The sequence below is a fragment of the Psammomys obesus genome, unplaced genomic scaffold (genome assembly GCF_907164565.1).
Source record: "Psammomys obesus unplaced genomic scaffold, mPsaObe1.curated_primary_1811, whole genome shotgun sequence".
NCBI lineage: Eukaryota > Metazoa > Chordata > Mammalia > Rodentia > Muridae > Psammomys > Psammomys obesus.
This window is the reverse complement of record NW_026593286.1, coordinates 43527007-43548563: the sequence shown is the minus strand read 5'-3', so window position 1 is coordinate 43548563 and position 21557 is coordinate 43527007. Positions and strand designations below refer to the sequence as shown.

At 38.6% G+C, this 21557-nt stretch overlaps 1 protein-coding gene across 4 annotated transcripts in view; it reads left to right on the top strand.

Moving 5' to 3' along the window:
- The window catches only part of Gulp1 (GULP PTB domain containing engulfment adaptor 1), a 280339-nt gene that overhangs the window by 152173 nt on the left and 106609 nt on the right, over positions 1-21557 (top strand). For all 4 annotated transcript variants that reach the window (XM_055617032.1, XM_055617034.1, XM_055617031.1 and 1 more), the window contains one exon: positions 6477-6544. In XM_055617032.1, coding sequence (XP_055473007.1) covers positions 6517-6544 — 28 coding nt within the window. In that variant the 5' untranslated portion in view covers positions 6477-6516. The remainder of the gene's footprint in view (positions 1-6476; positions 6545-21557) is intronic.

Below are 21557 nucleotides of genomic sequence, written 5' to 3'. Positions count from 1 at the left end.
ACTGCCCCAATATTAGAGATACCAAGGATCAAAACAAACCAAAAATCAAAAACTAGACCAAACCAAACCAAAACAACAACAACAAAAATTCCAAAACCTGTGGTTATTTTTGGCCATATCTTTGGAATTTTCCAACTCAAATCATCTAAGAATATTGTGTCATATTTATTCTGTGCAGTTCTCACTAGTCGATTTTTAAAAGATTGCACAGGGAGAAGGCATTTCTGTGCCTCCCATGATGAACAGAACTGGTTTATTATTTCCATGTTTTTCAAACAATAAATATAAATATTCTCTCTTCCTTCTGATACTGTAAATTGTCTTGGCCTCAATTTGGGACTTGCTAGTCCAAATGATTCTTCTGACCATTGTCTTGTTTTATTCTTTGTTTTTTTATGTGGCTTTTATTTGTCTGGCCATAATTTTGCATGTTACATTTCCAAAGCAGTAGATACATTTTTTAAAGGATAGAACTGAAAGCACTAAGTAGCAAATAATGCATCAGAAATACAAAATATACTTTTGTGTAAGATTGCTCTTAAATTTAAAAGCTTGTTCTGCTTTTTGAGTTATATTACTATAAATTGTATTTTATTTATTTACAAATGTTTATGCAATACATACACAAGAAAATGTAGCAATTTCACAAAATACTAAGTGACAATAATTTTTGTATTGAGTATTCATACACAAATTAATGACTAATCTGGGGAAACTCAGGAATGTTTATGCGAGGAGACACAATTTCATAGCATTCTTCCTGATCCTCTGGCTCTGACAATATTCTCTCCCCTCTTCTGCAGTGTTCCCTGAGCCTTAAGTGCAGGAGTATCTTGTGTATGTATCCAGTGGGACCAGGCTGCACAACTTCACATTTGATTATTTGTGTTTTCCTGTAGTGTTCTCTATCTACTGCAAAGGCAAGTTTTCTTGAGGGGGGTGAGGACTGAGTTATCTGTGGGTGTAAAGAAAAATAGAGTGTATTTAGATATTAGAATGGTTTAGTAAAGTGACAGTTCTTCTCCATTAAATGATACTTTGCTAGCACTGAGTAGCTGGCTAGATTTCTGTTAAGTTGTGGTTTCCCTCTTGTTAAGTGGTTCTTATGTCCAGTTAGGGTTATTGATACCTCCAAGGTATGCTTGCCACTTTTTCTCCATAGGGTTACTATGTCACACTGTCAATTGATGTGGTTCATAGGTTTCATAGCTGGGTAGGACTTTTGCTTACTTCCCTCCTTTGGAAGTTTGCATAGTCCCTTCTGATACCATAAAAACTAGTCTTCGGGGAAGAGGCATTCAGTTCAATTTCAATTCAGGGGCCTCTTAGACTCATATATTTACTTCTACTGAATGGTGTAAATAAATAGAATGTTTGTTTTATTCATCTTCATATATATTTTCAAAATAACATGCTGTTAGACTGTTAAATATTTTCAGCAAATTTTGGAAATACATGTTTGTTTTTCATATCAGTAGAAGGTGTACTGCTTTAAGAAACAGATTTTTTGGTTTGGAATTCAACTAATGTCTTCTATTGGTATTACATACATGCTAAGAATGAAAAAAAGAGCAAACTGTCTGCATTCAGATTCATGTGTTTTTCTAGAGCAGCATTTTCTAATTCATTTGATGGCTTGTTGTAGATAGAGATATGAAAGCAATCATTAGTGCAAGATGAAATGGTTACTTCATTTGAATATATGCCCTGAAAGGAAGATTTTCAAATTAGTTCAGCAAAGTAGGTTGAGGTTAGTTGCGAGAAAGTTTTCTAAACATGTTCAAATGATTTGTCATATGAAAAATAAATCTAGCCTTAGGAACAAAGAAGGTGTTTGAAAGAATTATTTCTCTAAAGGGAGAAGGACAAATATGATAGGGAGAACAAGCCAGTCACAATGTGAGCAAATAAAAATAAAAAACTGGGTCCATGGTAGGCTGAGGGAAAGAATGTGCTGACTTGGGAGAGTAGATCTGAGAATGTTTTACCTTCAAATCAGCAGTCCAGAAAGGAAGTTCTGGGATGATGGGATTGTGGATTCATCCCACATCCTGGGATCCAAGGCTAAAGAGAAATTCATTAAATTTTGTAAAAATGACTTTTATTCACCATATGTAATTGTCATCTCAGAGGCTTACTACTGAAAAGGAAAAAAAAATACAAAAACAAAAAACCTCACCCTTTTTAGCTCTTTCTGAACTTTGGTTGCCTGGTTCAGTTCAGGTGTTCTGGCCCAAACTTCTCTCCAAGCTGATTGATTCAAAGTGGTTTCTATTGGCTTCTAACTGAATTGCTCTCCCTGCCCTCAAACTAACTCTGGCAATCTGTTCTAGTCTTCTGGCTTCTTCTTTACCTGTGTCTAGCTTGTTTTCTCTTCACTACATCTCTGTAAAGCTCTCCCTCCAAAACTGACTCCTCTCTCTCTGTCTTTCTGCTCCTGCTGCTGCTCCTGCTGCTCTCCTAAGTGGCCTCTTTCCTGTGCTGTTCTCGCCATAGTTGGGCATAACCTCTCTCTGACGCTCTCTGTGAAATTTTTCCCTTATTCATCACTTCATCTGCCCCTTAATTAGATGTCACTTTCAAATATGGCTGTTTCTCTCTAAAAACTACCTTTACCTTCATTGTTTGGGATTAAAGGAGTGTACTAAGGGTGTGTTTGTATTCCAGCCATAGGGATTAAAGGTGTGTGGTGTGCCTACACTCTAGCTGGATCACACAGACCTAGGCCTATGGATGTGATCCCTTGACAGAGCAGCCACATTTCTGGATTAAAATCCATCAACAAATTTGGTTACAATTAGTAGCACATCTTTTCCAGTTTGTCCAGAGGCACAAGTGGTTCAGCTAACCATGTATAGATTGAAGAATAAGGGGTTTGTGGGTTCACAATTCTTCTTACTAAAGCGAGAATCCTAACCCTCATATATGCCACCCACGAAATGGTCTTTGCTGTGCTTGGACTTAGAAGAGAGGGAGAATTTCTTGAAATTTTGTTTGTGGTCAGAATCACAGGCCCAGGGTCAAGTACATTATTTGCATGTATAATGAGCACAAAGGGATTTCTGAGGAAAAATAGTTACTTGGCTAAAACTGAAGGATTAATTGATAAACAAACTAGAAAACTAACTTATTTGAGCTTACTATGGCCATGGTAGCAATGGCAGAAGCAGAAGGTGTTATTTATTATGTTCAAGTAGGCCTGTGTGCAGGCCTGGCCAATGCATTCATTCTTCTTCCTACTAGTGAGGAAAACATGGCTTCCCTGTGTGACTTCCTTTCCCCTAGGCTTTTATTCCAGCTCAGGAAAATGAATTCCATTGTTTTGGATACCCACTTAAGTTGGACAAGATATGGTTTTTGGGATTGTTCTAAAAGCTGGCAAAAAGAGATCTCAAAGCTTTGCCCAGACCCAAGTTCTTCACATCTCAGGGAGCTTCTGTGTGGTTATAATGATCCTTTCGAAGCCTTGTAATGTTTTTGTCAGTTCAAAATGCTTCTATTAAATTAAGAAAGAAATCACAAATAAATGAAAGAATGATAATTTAAAAAAGAGCAATCACTTTTTTAAAATATCTGTAAAATGATTAGAGCAAATTTTAGCATTTAACATAATTTAAAAACTGTGTCTAGTATCAAAGTGCCAATGAATCAACACTTTCACCAAGAAAAAGAAAAGATTCAAATGTCTAAGCTCTGTCAAGTGCAATACCCCAGTGACAAGTGGAATATTTGAAACTGAGTCAAAATGTATACTATGGTTTTGTGTGCAGAGGTCAAATCAAACGCACATTTTAGCAATACAAAAATATATAGTGTTTAAACTTTAACAGCATTAACAGTGTTAATTCTAGCCTTTCAGAGGTATTCAAGAGGTTTTGCCTAAGACAGACAAATTACCTCAGTAATTCTCAGTCACTAAGATATAGGTATAGAGGCACTTGGTGACATGACCGAAGCTGCAGGTTTAGTAAGATTCCAACTGAAATGAAGAGAGCTAAGAATGTGTACATTGGTATAATCGAATGGCTGTGATTTTTTTTTAAAGTAGATAAAGTTTTGCATGGTATTTCTCCAAAGAACTAAAAGTCTGTGGCTCAAAATGAAACATGCCGTTTGATGTCTGCCACAATCTACACAAGTGAAGTATGCCATCCATATTTGTTTCAGCGTAGATGATTCTGTACTTTGAGAATATTTTTCTTAACATCGTTACTTTTTACCCTGGCTTCTTCCTATGCAAGTAGGTCCTAATGCGTTCCTCAAATACCCACTATCTCCCCTCTTTTGGGCCAGTTGATTTTTCTTTTCAGTTTGGATTTTAATTTTTGGCTTTTTTGCACACCTGATTTTAAATATGTATGTATGTCTGTATGTATATGCATGTATATGTATTTATGTGTTCATGCATATGTATGTGTATATATCAGTATATGTATATGTGTGTATGTATATATGTATGTATGTGTATATGCATATGATGTACATATATAGAAAGGAATGTTAGTTTATATGAATTTTACTTTCCTGGGTGGTGAATAATTCTATAATCTATAAAGTATTTTTTAATTTTAATTTTTTTCTTCACAATTTATTCATTTTATATATCCAATTGAAGCTCCCTCCCTCAACTCTCCCAGTGCCAGCCTCCCTTTCTCTTTCCCCCAGTGCCTTCCCCTAGTCCATCAAAAAGGGGAGTTCTCTACCATTGCCATCTTCCCATAGCTTGATAAGTCACATCAGGACTGCCTGTGTCCTCTTCCTCTGTGGCCTGGCAAGGCTGCATCACTAGAGGCGAGTGATCAAAGAACAGTCAACCGAGTTCATGATAGAGGCAGCCCTGTTATCCCCTCAGTTGAAGATCCACATGGAGAGTGAGCTGCCAATCAGCCATATACATTCTTGAGTGTACTTTGGAAATAATATTCTTAGGAGCAGTTTCATTCTGAGGGGTCATCTTTTAAAGTTTGTTAGCTTCAATTCTGGCTTTACTCATTTTCTACTGAAAAATGAGACATTTCTTACTAATCTAACTCTCTTAGAAATTAGTTTCTCTCCTTGCTGTTGGATTCTGTGTAATGGGTGCTGTTCTCTGTAAACTTTAAGGATGGTTCTTGAGAAAAGAATTTTCTTCAGGTTCCTCTATACTTTCCATGTTTTCAATCTTGGTTTCAGGGGAGATTGTTCAGATCTCACTGGGTTATATCACTCTGGACTAGAAATTCCCCTATTAGATATGTATTGTTTAAAGAAGAGGTTGATGGAGATGCTGTTGTGTAGCCCAGTGCTTGAAAGGCTAATCTATGCGTTGACAGTGCTCCTGCAGTAGTAGCTTCTATTATGACTGGCATACTGAAAGGCTTGCTACAGTTATCTCGAGAGAGTAGCAAAGATACTGAGCTCAGGAACATGGTAAGGAAAGTGTTTCCAGAGTCATAGTTAGCTCTTGGCCTTTCTCTTTTGTAAGCTGACATATAGACATCAGTGAACAGGCTGTAGAAAAGCTTTACCTTGAGTTCTCTTGCTCTCTTACCATTTGACATACACAGAACGAGCATGTTCAGTTGAGTGCATGAATTCCTACTGATTCTGTGATTTAGGACTGTCATGGAAGCAAATTATTAAGCATATATTTTAATGTTATATGATTGAAGTAATGGTAAAAATTCAAGTGATAAAAGAATAATATATTTTTAATTCTATAGTATCTTTTGAATCACCTTGGGGTCCTAGTTAAAGTGAAGGCCCCTGCAATATCAGCATGAGAGTGCCCGCCTCTTTAAAGAGAATACTCCTTCCGTAGTCACCTATTAATTCCTTCCATGGCCCCAAACAGCTATTCTAACTGTAACCTCCCCATAAACCGTTACTGTGTAATATGTCTGAGACGGACTCTAGAAGTAATTTTTAAATGAAACATTAGCCAAATAAATAAAGTGTCTGGGCTGGAGAGTCCCTTGGCCAAGTTATTGTATGTGTAAATGTATTTATAAAATGATTTTGCTGTTAAAAAAAGCATAACATTTTTTCCTATGTATCTCTATTGTTAAGGAGAACTCCAAACTTGACTGCATTTATTTTTCACAAGTTCAGAAGAGATGTAGCTTTCCTTAAATTTACAGATGAATATAACAAACTATATGTATGCCTGGGAGGACTTTTAGCTGACATATTTCACTTAACTCCTTCTCTCATAACATACCTATTTAAGTTTATCTTTATCTATCCCTGTGCGGGACTTAGTAGACTATTGCCTGTCGAGTAGCCGACACCTCTTAAAGGATTTCTAATTTAAATTGCACTGAGTTGGGGGTGGTGGTAATACTATAACCCCAGCAATTTGGAAGCAGAGGCAAGAAAAATTGCCCTTAATTTGAAGCCAGATTTGGCTACATAGCAAGACCTGTCAGAAAAGCAAACAAAAAATGTCATCAACACAGAAGAGGTAATTCATCAATGCATCATTTATGTTTTAACAGGATAGTGTTACTGAGTTGAGCTGTTGCAAGGCTCCACATCATGAACCGTGCTTTCAGCAGGAAGAAAGGTAAGCAAACTTGGGAGTCAAGTCAGTATTGCTAATAAAGTGCAAATAAGACATTTGCTTTTCCTATTTATCAAACCTATTTATATTTCTATATAAATATAAAAATTTATATTTATCTAATATAAATTGTTCTAATTTATATTAGAGCAATTCCATCTAAAAGTATTACTAATTAATATATTTTGGTGGCACCATAATTAAAAAGTTGACTTAATATGCTTAGTTAACAATACATATGAACATATTATATACTCTCTAGCAATTTTGAAATTGCGTAGAATAAAATAATCTGAAATCTTTCCTTATGGAAGGAGAATTTTAGTAGTGTTGTTTTTTAAAAAAAATGAAAATCCCAACAATTTTATTTTACCAACAAAGTCTCAAGAGCCAGATGCTGGGGTGAAACCCTGCAAACTCAGAGAGACAGAGAAAGCACCCAGCTGACCTATCTACTCACCTTTTTCCCAGAAGGAAAAAGCCTAAATCCAGAACCTAAAAATCAAAAGCCCAAAGCCGAAAGCTAGCTATCTCACCTGATGGCCTAGGATGAAAAGGCCTGCTAGCTCACCCAACAGCCTAGGAGGGAAAAGCCAAAGGCTAAAAACCCAAAAGCTCTTGGGTATGTGCTATGTGCTTAGCCACACCGAAATCACCTGTTTACAATGAAGGGAAAGTTCTTGGATTAAAGATTTGTGTTAGGGCCGAGCCACTCCAAACAATAAACAGGTTTTTATAGTTCACAATCTTGGGGTTCACAATGGGTTCAAATATCCTGTAACAGTAGAGAGCAACCTGTTTCTGGGAATTTTAGAGTGAATACTTAAATAACATTAATCTAATTTCTAGACGATTGAAAGCTGGAAGAGATGACAATTAGGTAAGATTATAGGTAAACAGACCGAAATGAGCTGTTAGGTTCTGTTCTACAATTTAAGTAGATGTTGTAAATTGTCAAAGAAAAGTATAGAAAATCTAATTATTACATTATTATCCATAACAAAGTGTTGGAAGTTGACCATAAGTAAAAATGACTAAACAGTAAAATCAATTGTGATTATTTACTGTCTGTACAATAGGTAGCCCAGAACCAGAGACTGCAGTGTTAATGTTCTGCCTTATTTGGTGAAGCTAAGTGAAATGTGTTTTACCCAACATGAGCCTTTCTTTGGTTAGTTTAAAATCCATGTATCCTTTTTTGGCCTCACACTCACTGTGTAGCCAGGACAGTGAAGTTGAATTTTGATCATCAAGTCTCCACATTGCAAGTGTTGGGGATAGGCATAAACCATTGCACCTGTTTACGAGCTGCTTGGGATCAAACTCAGGGCTCCATGCACACTAGGCAACTACCCTCCTGAAGGACCTCAAATAAACAAATGATGCCCTGACACATACAATAATACCAGACCAGAACTAAAACCAGGTGTAACTTAAACACTTCCAAAGGAAGTTAAGAATTCCCTGATTCCAGTGAGGAGTATTTTTCATTATTTATTTGAAGAGTGATCTTTTCAGCCATGGCATTTCCTGTAATGAAGGGCAAGTAAGTGTAAATTATAAAGCCACTGATTTAGCATAGGAACAAAATATTCAAACGGTTTTATGATGGTGTAATGAGATTATTAAGTTACTGTTGGTGAAGTAAGCAGTACAAACACTTGGGCGTATAAGCAGACTGGTAGAGTCAGTAGAAATTTAGATAATGTGATCTTTAAAACAGGACAGAACACAGATCAGGACATTGCAGCCAGTCCTGAAGATACCTGATAAGCAGGGGTCAGATGGAAGGGGAGGAGGAACTCCCCTATCAGTGGATTTGGAAAGAGGCAGGGAGGAGATGAGGGAGGGAGGGTGGTTTGGAAGGGAAAGAGGGAGTGGGCTATGACTGGAATACAAGTGAATGACCAGTGATTAAAATAAAAAATAAAATAAAATAAAAACAGGACAGGAGCCTACCACAGAGGGCCTCTGAAAGACTCTACCTAGCAGTGTATCATAGCAGATGCTGAGACTCACAACCAAACCTTCGGCAGAGTGAAGGGAATCATATAAAAGAAGGGGGAGTTAGTAAGACCTGGAGAGGACAGGAGCGCCACAAGGCCCAAATATATCTGGGCACAGGGGTCTTTTCTGAGGCTGTTTCTCCAACCAAGGACCATGCATGGATATAACCTAGAACCCCTGCTCGGATGTAGCCCATGGTAGCTCAGTATCCAAATGATTACCTTAGTAAGGGGAACAGGGACTGTCTATGACATGAACTCAGTGGCTGGCTCTTTGACCTCTCCCCCCCTCCCAGGGAGGAGCAGCCTTGCTAGGCCACAGAGGAAGACAATATAGCCAGCCCTGATGGGAACTGATAGACTAGGGTCAGAGGGAAGGGGAGGAGGACCCCCCACATCAATGGACTTAGAGAGGGGCATGAGAGGAGATGAGGGAGGGTGGTTGGGGATTGGGAGGGAATGAGGGAAGGGGCTACAGCTGGGATACAAAGTGAATAAACTGTAATTAATATTAAAAAATAAAAATTTTGGAAAAAAACAGTTCAAATCTGTGAATGCAGAAATACATTATTTGTTGTTTTGAAAAAAGGGAAGCAATGTGACATTGTGTGATGTCTGTAACTTGCTTCTCTGGTAAAATACACTCAAAGGGAAATGTTGTTTCCTTTTACAGTAGCATAGTCTAGAAACAACCCTACAACCCTGTAGTGCCCCATGTAAAATTCTTATGTCACAACTCATCAGCTGGTTCACAAATCTTTCCAGACCTTTTGATTTGCATAGATTAGATCACAGTTTTCTTTTTCAAAGCTTTAAATGTACCCCACCTCTTCTTGAAATCAGTATATTTGGATTGGTTTTCATTGGAAAATTTCAACCATTCAATGGAATTCCAGTTCCATATCAGTGAGTTCCAGTCATTGTGCACTGTGGGAGGACACCATGGAGAAGTTAGAAATACATGCACTTGAGATTTTCTGCAGTGCCTCATTCTTCCCCAACTTTCTTCACCTTCAATTCATTTGTTCTTTTTTCTAAGCTTTTCTAAGCTAACTAGAAAATTATTGATCAGTATTTTGTTCTACCTGTAGATTAGAACTTCATACTAGACATTTCACCTTAAGTTTGGCTAATTACTTCTGACTCTTATGTGTTAAAGAGTAAGTCATAATATTCAGCAAATAGTAGTACTTATATTTGGTTATAATGCAGAAAAATAAATATCTACCTCCATTGCCAGAAATGTCATATAGCATATGCTGAAAAGGTGTCCTGACATCAGGTGTAAAAAAAGCTTAATAGGTATGATCCTTTGAATTAAATATTTGACTTAATTTTTTTAATTATTATAATTTATTCACTTTGTATCCCAGCTGTAGACCCCTCCATCATTCCCTCCCAATCCCACCCTCCTTCCCTCCTTTTCCTCCCATGCCCCTTCCCCAGTTCACTGATAAGGGAGGTCTTTCTCCTCTTCCATCTGACCCTAGCCTATCAGGTCTCATCAGAACTGTCTGCATTGTCTTCCTCTGTGGCGTGTCATCCTCCTTCAGGGGGAGGTGATCAAAGAGCCAGGCACTGATTTCATGTCGGAGAAAGCCCCTGTTCCCATTACTAGGAAACCCACTTGGAGACTGAGCTGCCATGGGCTACATCTGTGCAGGGGTTCTAGGTTAACACCATGCATGGTTCTTGGTTGGAGTACCAGTCTCAGAAAAGACAAGACCCAACAATCTGTTACATATAAGAAATTCACCTAAGTCACAAAAATAGGTATTACCTGAGAGTAAAGGGCTGGAAGATGGTTTTCCATGCAAATGGACCCAAGAAGCAAGCAGGAGCAGCCATTCTAATATCTAATAAAATTGACTTTCAACCAGAATTAATCAAAAAGAGATGGGGAAGGACACTTCATACTCATCAAAAGAAAATTCCACCATGAAGAAATCACAATTCTGAACATCTATGCTCCAAATACAAGGACACCCACATTAGTAGAATAAATATTACTAAAACATAAACTACACATAGATCCCCACACATTAATAGTGGGAGACTTCCACACCCCACTCTCAACAAAGGACAGGTCAACAAAACAGAAATTAAACAAAGAATCAATGAATCAAATGGACCTAACAGACATCTACAGAACCTTTCACCTAAATACAAAAGAATTTACCTTCTTCTCAGCACCTCATGGAACCTTCTCCAAAAACCATATAGTTGGTCACAAAGCAAGCCTCAACAGATACAAGAAGATTGAAATAATCCCTCGTATCCTATCTGACCACCATGGACTATATATTTGACTTTAATGTTTTTATTTTTTAATAATACATCATTAAATAAAAACCATGGAACAATTAAAAGGAGAGTAATTCATAGAGGCCCTGTTCCTGTTGTTAAATAATAGTACTGCATGTTGAGATTATAATCTTACAATACCGCAGCTGATTTTATGGATCCTGGGGATTGAGCCTAGGCCTTCAGCATACCAAACAAGCATACTATCAGGAGAGATACATATCCAACCTTCTGTTCATCCTTCAACCACAAAAAAGTCTACATAATTTTGAGTCACATAGCCTTGGTATAGAAATTAGAAGGCATAATCCCCTAAAATGGTTTAAAAATCATCACATCTGGGTTGTTTCCAGGTTCTGGCTATTACAAATAAAGCTGCTAAGAACATGGTTGAAAAAATGTCCTTGTTGAATACTTGAGCATATTTTGGATATATGCCTAGGAGTGGTATAGCTGGATCTATAACACTATTCCTAATTGAGAAAGCGCCAGATTTATTTCCAAAATGGTTTTACAAGTTGACATTCCCACCAGCAATGGAGGAGGGTTCCCCTTTCTCCATATCCTCTCCAGCATGTGTTGTCACTTGTGGTTTTGATCTTAGTCATTCTGAGGGGTGTAAGGTGAAATGTCAGGATTGTTTTGATTTGCATCTCCCTCAGGGCTAAGGAAGGAGCTCATTTCTTATTTCAGAGATATCTAGTTTTCTTTATCCAGGCACACTTCCATTACCTGGTTCACGAGCATCCGGTAAAGTCATGACCACCTACCACCTAGTACCTAAGCATGGCTGTTGTTTCTCATTTTCTTAGCTTCTCTCTGGGACAGTGTTATGAGATAAACACACTGAATTATCCCCTTCGTTGATGCTCTTTGTAGATGCCCTAATGTCTAAGGGTTGACATTTTTCTTAGCAGAGAAAATGCTGCATAGATGGGAATTGCAAGCGTCTAAGCTATTACCAAAAACTCCTTACAAGCTGCTCTACCATCATAATCAAAGGTTATACATTAACGATTGTATTTATTTCATGCTACTTGTTTTCTGTTCAACTCGCAGTTTATTACCCATTGTATTACAAAATAAATCACACAGTAAAAATCCATGAGTAAATGTGAGTGATTTCATTATTGCTCTCTTTAACTTGTCAATTGACATTTTGATGAGTAAATATAATTCTGATGTTTGGCATTTAAAAATAATTAAGAATTTTTTGCACGTGGAAATTTTATTATACATCCATTCTATCCATAACATTTTATATTAAATGTAATGTAATAGATGTATGTGCTTTTTGTTATGCTCTGTTGAGCTCTCTTTAGACCAAAATTAATAAAATTATTACATCTTTCCTGATAAGATCTTAATCTAAATACAGCCTATATTTGTGGACCTAGCATTGGAATGTTTTGACATTTGTCCAGAAATTTGAAATGTTGACATTTCCTTTTATATGCTGGTTCACTTTGAGTTTAGGTTTTAGTATAATTTAATGGGATATGGACATGTTCCAGAATGTCTGTGTTCCCATTTCTACACCAGTCTCATTATCTTCCTGCTTCTGTGGTTACAGCTGGTGACCAAGGACCAACAGCTACACTTTCCTCTCCAGGACTAACACCACCCATGATTTAATGCTAATAATTTTGCAGGTTATTTACTGAATATTTAATTGTGTATATTAGTTACATTTCTTGACATGGCAATAAAATGAGACTCAAAATTAGCTTATAGAAGGAAGAATTTATTTGGTTTCACAGTTAAGTTTCCATTATGGTGGGGAAGGATTAACATCCACAGTAGTGATGGATGCCATGGTTAGGATAATCACATCTTGATAGGACAGGAAGCTGAAGAAAGGCAGTCCCAGTGCTCATCCGTCTCTCTTTATAAACTCACAAGAGTCTGCTGACCACTTTTAGGGTGGGGTTTCCCTCTTCAGTTAATCTTTCCTGGAAATTACTTGAAATGTACCAGGATGTACCCAGGTAATTCCAAGTCCTGTCATATTAACAGTGAAGAACCATCCTACTGTGTTCATGTTATCCCAATTCTAGAAGCACCCTCTTTCTGGGCTACTGATGCTGAGACAGTGACAGACAAGAGCTCTGGTCTTCTAGTAGCAAAGACTTACAGGAATTTCTTCTCTTACTGTTTCAAGATAAGGATGAACTCTCATGACATTTAAACTGTCTGATGTTGCATTATCCTAGGAAGTGTCATGAGATGAATTGTGTAAAGAGATGAAAGAATTTGTACATCTTTTTGGATTTCTTCATGATAAATCTTTTACATTTTCACTGTTTTGGTGTGTACTACAGTTTTTTGGTCGTTTGTTTCATGAGACAGAATCTCATTTTGTAGTTAGACTGTCCAGAAGTTCATTATATAACCCAGATTGCTCCTCAAACTTATCATCATCCCTCTGACCTGACCTTTTTGTTCTGGAATTACAGGCATGAGCCACCAGGCCTACCAAATTTATATGTATATATGATGTAGAAGTCCAGATTTCTCTCTTTGTGTGTATTTGTGTGTGTGCTTGTGTATGAGTGTGTGCATATACACATACATGTGCTTTTGTAGTGGACAGACATTAATGCCAGGTGCCTACCTCAATCACTTGCTTTTTAAATAAATAATTTTACTTATTTATTTATAAATTTTTAAAGAAAAATATTTTTAATTTATTTATTATAATTTATTCACTTTGTATCCCTGCTGCAGCCCTCTCCTTTGACTCCTCCCAGTCCCACCTTCCCTTCCTCTTCTCCCCCTATACCCTTTATCTTGTCCCCTGATAAGGGAGGTCCTTCTCCCCTTCTGTCTGTTCCTAGCTTATCAGGTCTCATCATGTCTGGCTGCATTGTCTTCCTCTGTGGCCTAGGAAGGCTGCACCCACCCCAGGAAGAGGTGATCAACAATCACTTGTGTTTTTATTTTAAAGTTTATTATATTAATTATATTATATTATTTCAGTTTATTTACTTTGTATCCTGGTTGTAGCCCCCTCCAACTCCTTTCAGTCCTACCCACCCTCCCTCTTTTCCCCCATTGCTCCATCCCTAGTCTACTGATAGGGGAGGGCATTTTCTTCTGTCTGATCCTATCCTATCAAGTCTCATAAGGGCTGGCTGCATCATCTTCCTCTGTGGCCTAGGAAGGCTGTAACCTCAAGAGGGAGGTGATCAAAGAGCCATCCACTAAGTTTTTGTATATTGAACCCCCGTCCATGAATGGAATGTAGCCTACTTGATCATGGTGGGTATTTTTGATGTGTTTTTAGATGCAGTGTCTGAGCATTTTATTGAGTATTTTTCCATCAATGTTCATAAGGGAAACTGGTCTGAAATTCTCTTTCTTTTTTGGTTCTTCATATGGTTTTGGTATCAGGGTGACTGTGTTGTCATAGAATGATTTTGTCAATGTTCTTTCTGTTTCTCTTTTGTGAAATAGTTTGAGGAGTATTGGGATTTGTTCTTTGAAAATCTGGTAGAATTCTGTGTCCAAGCCATTTGGCCCAGGGCTGTGTTTAGATGAGAGACTTTCAGTGACTATTTCTCTTTCCTTAAGGGTTATGGGTCTATTAAAATTGTTTACCTGATCTTGATTTAACTTTGTTAAGTGGAATCCATCCAGAAAATTGTCCATTTTATTTAGATTACCCAATTGTGTGAGTATGGGCTTTTGAAGGAAGACCTAATGATTCTTTGGATTTCCTCAGTGCATCTTGTTGCACCCTCCTTTTCATCTCTGATTCTGTTGATTTGGATACTGCTTCTCTGCTTTTGGTTAGCTTGGCTAAGGGTTTGTCTTTCTTGTTGATTTTCTCAAAGAACCAGCTCTTTGTTTCATTGATTCTTTTTTTGTTCTCTTTGTTTCTAATTTATTGTTTTCAGACCTGAGTTTGATTACTTCCTGCCATCTCCTCCTCTTGCTTCCTTTTTTTTCTAGAGCTTTCAGGTGAGCTGTTAAATTGTTAGTATGAGGCCCCTCCAGTTTTTTTCTTTATTAATTACACTTTATTCACTTTGTATTCCCCCTGTGGTTCTCTCCCTCCTCCAGTCCCAATCCCTCCCTTCCTCCACCCTCTGCATGCATGCCCCTCCCCAAGTCCACTGATAGGGGAGGTCTTCTTTTCCTTCCTTCTGATCCTCACTGATCTCCTGATGAGATCCTTAGGTCTCATCAGGAGTGGCTGCAGTGTCTTCTTCTGTGGCCTAGTAATGCTGCTTCCCCCTCAGGGGGAGGTAATTACAGAGCAGGCCAATCAGTTCATGTCAGAGACAGTCCCTGTTCCTATTACAATGGAACCCACTTGGATACTGAACTGCCATGGGCTACATCTGTGCAGGGGTCTTAGGTTATCTCCATGCATAGTCCTTGGTTGGAATATCAGTCTCAGGAAAGACCCCTGTGCTCAAATTTTTTGGTTCTGTTGCTGTCCTTGTAGAGTTCCTGTCCTCTCCAGATCTTACTGTTTCCCACTTCTTTCCTAAGATTCCATGCACTCTGCCCAAAGGTTGCCCATAAGTCTCAGCATCTCCATTGATAGTCTGCAGGGTAGAGCTTTTTTCACAGGTCCTCTGTGTCAGGCTTCTGACTTGTTTCCTCTTTTCTCCTTCTTCTGATGACCAGCCTCTTTGCCTTTCTGGATAGGAATTGAGCATTTTAGCAAGAGTCCTCCCTCTTGATTAGTTTCTTTAGGTGTACAGATTTTAGTAGGTTTATCCTATATTATATGTCTATATGAGTGAGTATATACCGTGTGCATCTTTCTGCTTCTGGAATACCTCACTCAGGATGATCTTATCCAGATCCCACCATTTACCTGCAAATTTCATGATTTCCTTGTTTTTTATTGCTGAGTAATATTCCATTGTGTAGATGTACCACAATTTGTGCATCCATTCCTCCACTGAGGGGCATCTGGGCTGTTTTCAGCTTCTGGCTATTACAAATAAGGCTGCTACAAACATGGTTGAGCCCCTCCAGTTTTTTATGAAGGCACTTAGTGCTATGAATGTTCCTCTTAGCACTGCTTTGTGTCCCATGAGTTTGTGTATGTTGTGTCTTTATTTTCATTGAATTTTAGGAAATCTTTAATTTCTTTATTTCAACTTTTACCCTGTGATCACCAAGTAGGGAGTTGCTCAATTTCTATGACTGTGTAGAGTTATTTATTTAATATATGTGAGTGCTCTATCTGCATGTACACCTGCATGCCAGAAGCGGGCATCAGATCACAGTATAGATGGTTGTGAGCTACCATGTCTTTGCTGGGAATTGAACTTAAGACTTCTGGAATAGCAGCCAGAGCTCTTAACCACTGAACCATCTCTCTATTCCCCCTGTATAGGTTTTTTGGTTATTTCTATTGTTCTTGAAATCCAGCTTTAATCCATGGTGATCTGATACAATACAGTGTGTTAATTTAATTTTTCTTGTATCAGCTTAGGCTCATTTTGTGACCGAGTATATGGTGGAGTTTGAAAAGGTTCTATGTGGTGCTCAGAAGAAGATATATTCTTTTGTGCTTGGGTGAAAAGTTCTGTAGATAGTTACTTGGGTGAAAAGTTCTGTAGATAGATAGTTCATGACATCTGTTAGTTTTATTATTTCACTATTTAGTTTCTGTGTCAATGGTCTTTCCATTAGTGAGAAAGGGTCATTCAAGTTTCCCACTATTAATGTCTTGGGATCAATGTGTGTTTTAAGCTTCAATATTTTTGTAATTATTTATTTGTTTATATATTTATTTTTACAATGTGGTTACCCTTGTATTTGGGGCATAGATGTTCAGAACTTAGAATTTTCTCGGTGGATTTTTTTCTTTGATGAGAATGAATTGACCATCTCCATCTGTTTTGATTAATTTTCATTGAAAGTCTCCTTTTTTTTAGATATTAAGATGGCTATTCCGGCTTATTTCTTCGATCCCTTTGCTTGATAAACCTTTTTTCAGCCCTTTACTCTGAGATAAAAATCTTTGTTGCTAAGGTGTGTTTCTTGTATGTAGCAGAATGATGAGTCCTGTTTACATATCCATTCTGTTAGTCTGTATCTTTTTATTGGAGAATTGAGTCCCTTGTTGTTGATAGATATTATAATGTTGTTGATGGTGTTTGTACACTTGTTTATCTTTAGTTTTGTTGCAGTGTTGTCATTTATATCCTATGTTTTTTTTTTGGGGGGGGTGGGGTCAGTTTAGTTAGCCTCCTTGGGTTTGAGTGTTCCTTGTAGTATCTTCTGAATGCCTGCATTTATTTTTTTTTCCTTTTTTATTTTTTTATTTTTCTTTTTAGTTACATTTTGTTAACTCTGTGTCCCAGCTGTATCCTGCTCCCTCATTCCCTCCCCAACCCCACACTCCCTCCCTGGTCTCCTCCCTGCCCCTTTCTAAGTCCACAGTCCACTGAAAGGGGAGGACCTCCTCCCCTTTCATCTGACCCTGTTTTATCAGGTATCTTCACGGCTGGCTGCAAAGTCCTCCTCTGTGGCCTAACAGACTGCTCCTCCCCGGGAGGGGGGGGGGAGTCAAACAGCCTGCCCTTGAGATCCTGTTAGAAATAGTCCGTGTTCCCCTTACTTTGGAAAACTACTTGGTTACTGAGCTACCACGGGCCACATCCGACAGAAGTTCTAGGTTATATCCATAGATGGTCCTTGGTTGAGTGTCAGTCTCAGAAAAGACCCTGTGTCCAGATATATTTGGTCCTTGTAGAGCTCCTATCCTTTCCATATCATACTAACTTCCCTTCTTTCATATGATTCCCTGCACTCTGCCGAGGGTTTGGTTATGAGTCTTAGTGTCTGCTTTGAAACACTGCTAGGTAGAGTCTTTAAGATGCCTTTTGTGGTAGACTCCTGTCATAAGTTCAATGCACATCCCATTTGTCTTTCTAAATGAGGATTAATCACCTTCGCCTGTGTTCACTTTCTTGATTATCTTCTTTAGGTGTGTAGATTTCATTATGTTTATCATATCTTGTAGGTCTATATAAGCGAGTAAATACCAAGTTTGTCTTTCTCCTTCTGGGATACTTCACTCAGAATGATCTTTTCTAGATCCCACCACTTGCCTGCAAATTTCATGATTTTTTGATTGCTGAGTAGTATTCCATTGTGTAAAAATACCACAATTTCTGTATCCATTCCTCCGTTGATGGACATCTGGGTTGTTTCCAAGTTCTGGCTATTACAAATAAAGCTGCTACGAACATGGTTGAACAAATGTCCTTGTTGTGTACTTGAGCAAATTTTGGGTATATACCTAGGAGTGGTATAGCTGGGTCTTGAGGTAGCACTACTCCTAGTTGTCTGAGAAAGTGCCAGATTGACTTCCAAAGTGGTTGAACCAGTTTACATTCCCACCAGCAATGGAGGAGGGTTCCCTTTTCTCCACAACCTCTCCAGCATGTGCTATCACTTGAGTTTTTCATCTTGGCTATTCTGATGGGTGTAAGGTGATATCTCAGGGTCGTTTTGATTTGCATTTCCCTAATGGCTAATGAGGTTGAGCATTTCTTTAAGTGTTTCTCTGCCATTCGATGTTCCTCTTTCGAGAATTCTCTGTTTAGCTCTGTTCCCCATTTTTTAAGTGGATTACTTGGTTTGTTGCTTTTCTGCTTCTTTAGTTCTTTATATATACTGGATATTAGCCCTCTGTCAGATAAAGGGTTGGTGAAGATTCTTTCCCAATCTGTAGGCTGTCTATTTGTTTTGATGACAGTGTCTTTTGCTTTACAGAAGCTTTTCAGTTTCATGAGGTCCCATTTATTGATTGTTGCTCTTAGAGCCTGTGCTGTTGGTGTTCTGTTCAGGAAGTTGTCTCCTGTGCCAATGAGTTCTAGGCTGTTTCCCACTTTTTTTTCCAACTGATTTAGAGTATCTGGTTTTATGTTGAGGTCCTTGATCCACTTGGACTTTAGTTTTGTGCAGGGTGATAAATATGGATCTATTTTCATTTTTCTGCATGTAGACATCCAGTTGGTCCAGCACCATTTGTTGAAGATGCTGTCTTTTTTCCATTGAATGGATTTGGCTTCTTTGTCAAATATTGAGTATTCATAGGTGTGTGGGTTTATTTCTGGGTCTTCTATGCGATTCCATTGATCCTCCTTTCTGTTTCTATGCCATTACCATGCAGTTTTTATTACTGTTGCCCTGTAGTACAGCTTGAGGCCTGCATTTATTTAAATTTGGTTTTGTCAAGGAATATCTTGTTTTCTCCATCTATGGTGATTGGAAGTTTTCCTGGATATTGTAGTCTGGGCTGGCATCTGTGTCCTTTTTGGGTCTGTATGACATCCTTCTGTCTCTCATAGTCTCTGTTAAGAAGTCATGTGTGGTTCTGATTGGTCTGTTGTTTTATATTACTTGACCTTTTACCCTTGCAACTTTTAATATTTTTTTATACATTTAGGGTTTAATTTATTATGTGGCCGGAAGAATTTTTCTTTTTCCTTTTTTTTTTTTTTTTTTTTTTTTTTTGGTCTAGTACATTTGGTGTTCTGTAAGCTTAAAGGCATTTCATTCTCTTCTAAGATTGTGTTGAAAATATTTTCTGGTCCTTGGAGCCTGGAGTCTTCTTTTTCTTCTATACCTATTATTCTCAGGTTTTGTCTTTTCATCGTGTTGTCGATTCCTTGGTTATTTTGTGTCAAGAAATTTTTTCAATTTAGTATTTTCTTTTTAAAATGTATCAGTTTTTTCAATTCTATCTTCTACACCTGAGATTCTCTCTTTCATTTCTTGTACTCTGTTGTTGATACTTACTTCTATAGCTCCTGTTCTCCTTGCTACATTTTCCATATCCAGAATTTTCTCAGTTTGTGTTTTCTTTATTGAATCTCCTTCCATTTTCAGGTCTTGAACCGTTTTATTCCTTTCCTTCACTTGTTTGATTACATTTTTCTGCATGTCTTTGAAAGACTCTGATTTTATTTTCCTGTATTTCTTTGAGGGAATCATTCATTTCCTCTTTAAAGGCTTCTGTTTGTTTGACTGTATTTTCTCGCATTTTGAGGGATTTTTCTTGCTTCCTCTTTAACGTCCCCTGACATCTTCGTAAGCATTTAAAGCCATTTCCTTTGCCTCAGCTGCATTAAGATGCCCAGTGTTTGTTGCAGGTTCTGTGGAGCCACACTGCCAAGGCTTTTGTTGTTGTTGTTTTTAATTTAAAACAATTTTTTAAATAATTTTTATTTTTTTTAAAGATTTATTTCTTTATATTACTAATGAGCGCTCTATTTGCATGTACATCTGCATGACAGAAGAGGTCACCAGATCTTATTATAGATGGTGGTGAGCCACCATGTGGTTGCTGGGAATTGAACTCAGGACCTGTGGAATAGCAGACAGTGCTCTTAACCTCTGAGCCAACTCTCAAGCCCCTATTTTTTTTTATATTAATCACAGGTTATTTATTTTGTATCTCAGCCATAGCCCCTTCCCTCATTCCCTCCCAATCCCACCATCTCTCCCTCATCTCCTCTCTGTACCTTTCCAAGTCCACTGATAGGGGAGGTCCTCCTCCCCTATCATCTTTGACCCTAGCTTATCAGGTCTCATCAGGACTGGCTGCAATGTCCTCCTCTGTGGCCTAGCAAGGCTGCTCCTCCCTCAGGGGGTGGGGGGGGGTAGGGAGGTCAACGAGCCAGCCATTGCGTTCATGTCAGAAATAGTCCCTGTTCCCCTTACTAGGAAACCCACTTGGATACTGAGCTTGTTGGTTGTGTTTTCACACTGGCCTTTAGCCATGTGTTTGTAGCTAGCATTGGCTGGTTATTCCTGGAACCAGGTGGGATTTTCAGGCCTGCAGGAGCAGCCCTGCCTGGGTTGTGTGAGGGGTGGATCTCTGTGATATGCCTGCAGCTTTTCTATTCTGGTTGTGACCCAGTTGGACCTATAGCCAGGGGGATTAGTGTGTGGGTTTCTAACTGTGTGATCCCGTGCCGTCCTGCCGCTCTCCTGAAGACATCTAGTGGAGCCATACATCATAGGCTGGATCTCCATATCTCTGGAGTCCGGAGTCGTCTCCAGGATGGTGGGAGTACTTGGAGGTCTGAGGGTGGTACAATGCCAGCCTGGCTATTGGGGTCCTCTCTTCTCTCCGGGGACTCGCCAAGGATGTGTAGCAATGTAGTGTCGTCACCCTGCAGACACTTCACTCCTCTCCTAATACCCAGACACCACTGTGTGCCACCATCTTGGATCAGGGGCCCTATATTCTCCTATCCAGCTAGTGCCCACAGGGAGACCAGTAGAACTGTGGATTGGAGGCTGGAAGGTATCTTTGGGTATGTGGGAGGAGTCCTATTTCTGAATGCTGGAGCCCTGCATTTGGGAGTCCTGTTTGAGTAGGCAGAAGGTACGGGGTGCTAGGAGCCCAGGACTCTATGTGACTCTTGGAATCATTAGTGGGAGTCCTGGAACTGTGTATCCTTGGCTGCTAGGATGCCTCCTTTTCTCAGGGAAACACAGACATTGGCATTTGGAGTCAACAACAAACTCACTTGCTTGGTCGGTAGTCATTCAGGTATGGTATACGCTGAATTTCTCCATCTTGGAAAGTTCCTTCAATCACTGTCTAATAAAAATGAAATATGTTCAAATATTTAAAAGTCTTGCCTCTGGAAAGATGCAATCTCAACCAAAAAAGAAAGAAAGAAAGAAAGAAAGAAAGAAAGAAAGAAAGAAAGAAA